At 42.4% G+C, this 2681-nt stretch overlaps 1 protein-coding gene across 1 annotated transcript; it reads left to right on the top strand.

Annotated features, from left to right (window-relative positions):
- The first annotated feature begins 246 nt into the window (after window positions 1-246).
- Window positions 247-2261, top strand: LOC119741957. The gene is made up of 2 exons (XM_038217928.1): window positions 247-1060; window positions 1960-2261. The coding sequence occupies exons 1-2, from the start codon at window positions 620-622 to the stop codon at window positions 2035-2037; spliced, it is 519 nt and encodes a 172-aa protein (XP_038073856.1). The 5' UTR covers window positions 247-619; the 3' UTR covers window positions 2038-2261.
- The last annotated feature ends 420 nt before the right edge of the window (window positions 2262-2681 follow it).

Raw genomic sequence — 2681 nt, 5'->3', positions numbered from 1 at the left:
GTCCCCTTCCTTGCTTACCAGGTAGGGATCGCTCATGATTATTAGAAATAAAATTATACAGGGGTGTGAAATCTCAGCTTTAAAGCTGATTTCAGCTTTTTTTGTTTTGGATTTCAGCTTTTTCCCCTCACTTGCTGTGTACAAAAGATTTCCAAAGTTCATTTTTTTAACACCTTTTCCAGCTATTTTTATCAGTGGTCACTCACACCCCTGATTATATTCGACAGAAAACAATAGACAGTGCAGAGATACAAAGAGAGACTATACACAAATTGTGAACTTGTAGTTGCATAAAAGTACGTGACAAATAGTAACACTTCCTACTGGATCAACGACCATCGAAGGCAAAGGTGAAGATATCGTATTGATCATTTTTGCTCATCCGGGCAGCAGATGGCAGTTCTAGTTGGAGGTCGTACACTAGAGCAGCAACGTAATAATCTGGCATTTGTCTTTGTTATGGAGTATACCACGTCCACAAATCGCCGGTCCAATGCAACTAGTGAGGCAGTACATGCATTCCTACGACACGATCGGTCTTTTTTTCCATCCTTGTGAACTGGGGGAGGTTATTTTTTTGTAATTTAAAAGTGAACCCTGGCTCTTCGTAACTAGAAGAATGACTTCGAAGCACTGGCCCCTTCTGCTTTCCCTGTTTTCGCTTGGAATCATCCTCCAAAACTGCTTCGTGAACATTAACTTGACGAGCCAGAGCGCTCAGTGCCTCGACAGACTTCGCGAGTCCGTGGAAACAGGAGCGTCTCTGCGAGCACGGCTCAACGAGACGGAAGACCTGGCGAGACGGCGCCAGACCCTCGCCGACGAAACGATCATCGAGACGGCCAGGAAAAAAGCCGAGAGAGAGCAGCTACTCGAAACTCTGAGGCTACTCCGGGAGGAGCAGGACAAACTCAAGATCCAAACGGGAGAGGTTCAGATGGCAGACCAGGTGGTTAAGAAGAGGAAAAAGTACAGGGAAAACCTGGACAAATACGTCGCACACTTGCATAAAGAGAAGAAGTCGCTCATGGCAGATATTAAGAAAACGAAAGGCCTGCTGGTAAGCACGAATTAAGCAACTTGTGGCGCCAGAACCTAGTACTAGTACATGTACAGGGCGAGTAAAAAAACCCGAAACCCAAATGTCGCGACTACTGTCTTAGTGAAGTTCTGCATGTAGCAATAGCACTTTCAAAATCTAGGATATGAAAGCCCAATTCATAAGCTTTCTTTAGTACAAGAATCATTCAAATCATTCAAATTTTAAACACAACCGCCGTTTTAAAGTTCTGTCCATGCACGGATCACAAAAAAGGTGTGCGCCCATTCAGCAAAACGAAAACAATTCACACACACACGTGATTTGTTTTCACTTTGCTGAAAGAACACTTACCTTTTTGTGATCCGTGCCATTGGACAAAACTTTAAAACGGTGGTTGTGTTTAAAATTCCGTAACTTGAAAATTACATGAGTGATTTGAATGATTCTTGTACTAAAAGAAAGCTTATGAATTGGGCTTTTAATTCTAGATTTTGAAAGTGCTACACCCAGAACTTCACTAAAACAATGGTTCCGACATCTGGGTTTCGTTTTTTTTTACTCGCCTCTATAGTTGGAGGTAGGAAAACATCTCCATGCTGCTACAATACTGAACTGCGTTATGTCGATTATCCTTGCATGTATTGGACAAAATAATGAAAAATTGCGAGAAGTTGTGTGAATTCAATGAACTTTTACGCTACTCAAACGGGTCGCTATTAGGAAGGGCCTATATACATCTACATTTACATCCCACTGTGGTTCATTCCCTCTGGGGAAAAAATCTTATATATCTGACAAGCTGGTGTAACTGTTTTTAACTGTGCAAGTTTGTCGACCTCTAACCCATTCCCCCATACCTGTTTAATGAGAGATATGAAAACCGGTGCATGCAATAATCAGATTTTTTGTTGTTGCAGAAAGTCATCCAAGATGGAGAAACATCAGGAGGAACAGGAGGGGGCGTGGCTGGAGGGAACAAGAAGGCGGAGGCATGATCAGTGTGAGACTGAGAAACGTTATTACGCTAAGGCAACTAAACAGTATTTTGTATCGGTTAAGTTAGCACTGTGCAATCGGCAATTTGAGACGAGATGTAAGCAGATGCATTTTAAACTTAAACAATGGGAATTTTAAATAGATATGTCATGCAGATTGCGCATGTATATACAGAAAGTGATTGGTTCTATCAGATACAAACAATTCATTTTGAGGCAGGACTGTCTGATGATTTTGAAGGATTTAGGCGTTGGTTATCCACGAGTGCAAAATTTTGGGATGAGGAGGATTTTGGAGGATTGACGATGAATGCATTTTGAGGCAGGACTGTCTGACAATTTTGAAGAATTTAGGTGGTGTTGCAAAAATTTTGGAGGATTTTGGAGGATTGGAGATGGTTCTTAGCAAAAAGGCCTACGGGGGGGGGGGGGGGTTAGGGTTGGTCTTCCCATGGTTTATTGGCTATCCTCCATCCTTCCCAAAGGCCTGTTATACGTAGTGAAATTCCAGATGAGCAAATCATACATGGATCGGATAAGGAAACCAAGATAGACCGCAAAAAGGTCATAACAAGCAATCCCAGCAAGTCAGCACAAAACAGCCACCTAGGCCAATTCATTCTTCCCCTGAACCGCCAGAGACC

This window comes from Patiria miniata, unplaced genomic scaffold, assembly GCF_015706575.1.
Source record: "Patiria miniata isolate m_02_andy unplaced genomic scaffold, ASM1570657v1 HiC_scaffold_5, whole genome shotgun sequence".
In the NCBI taxonomy this organism is placed as follows: domain Eukaryota; kingdom Metazoa; phylum Echinodermata; class Asteroidea; order Valvatida; family Asterinidae; genus Patiria; species Patiria miniata.
Note: the sequence above shows the minus strand (reverse complement) of the source record. Positions and strands in the feature narration are given on the sequence as shown.

What these genes read in the sequence shown, in the direction of transcription:
- LOC119741957 (XM_038217928.1), top strand. Translation starts at nt 620, where the DNA reads ATGACTTCGAAGCACTGGCCCCTTCTGCTTTCCCTGTTTTCGCTTGGA. An exon ending in AGAAAACGAAAGGCCTGCTG is followed by an intron (nt 1,061 to 1,959) that starts GTAAGCACGAAT and finishes TTGTTGTTGCAG; the next exon opens with AAAGTCATCCAAGATGGAGA.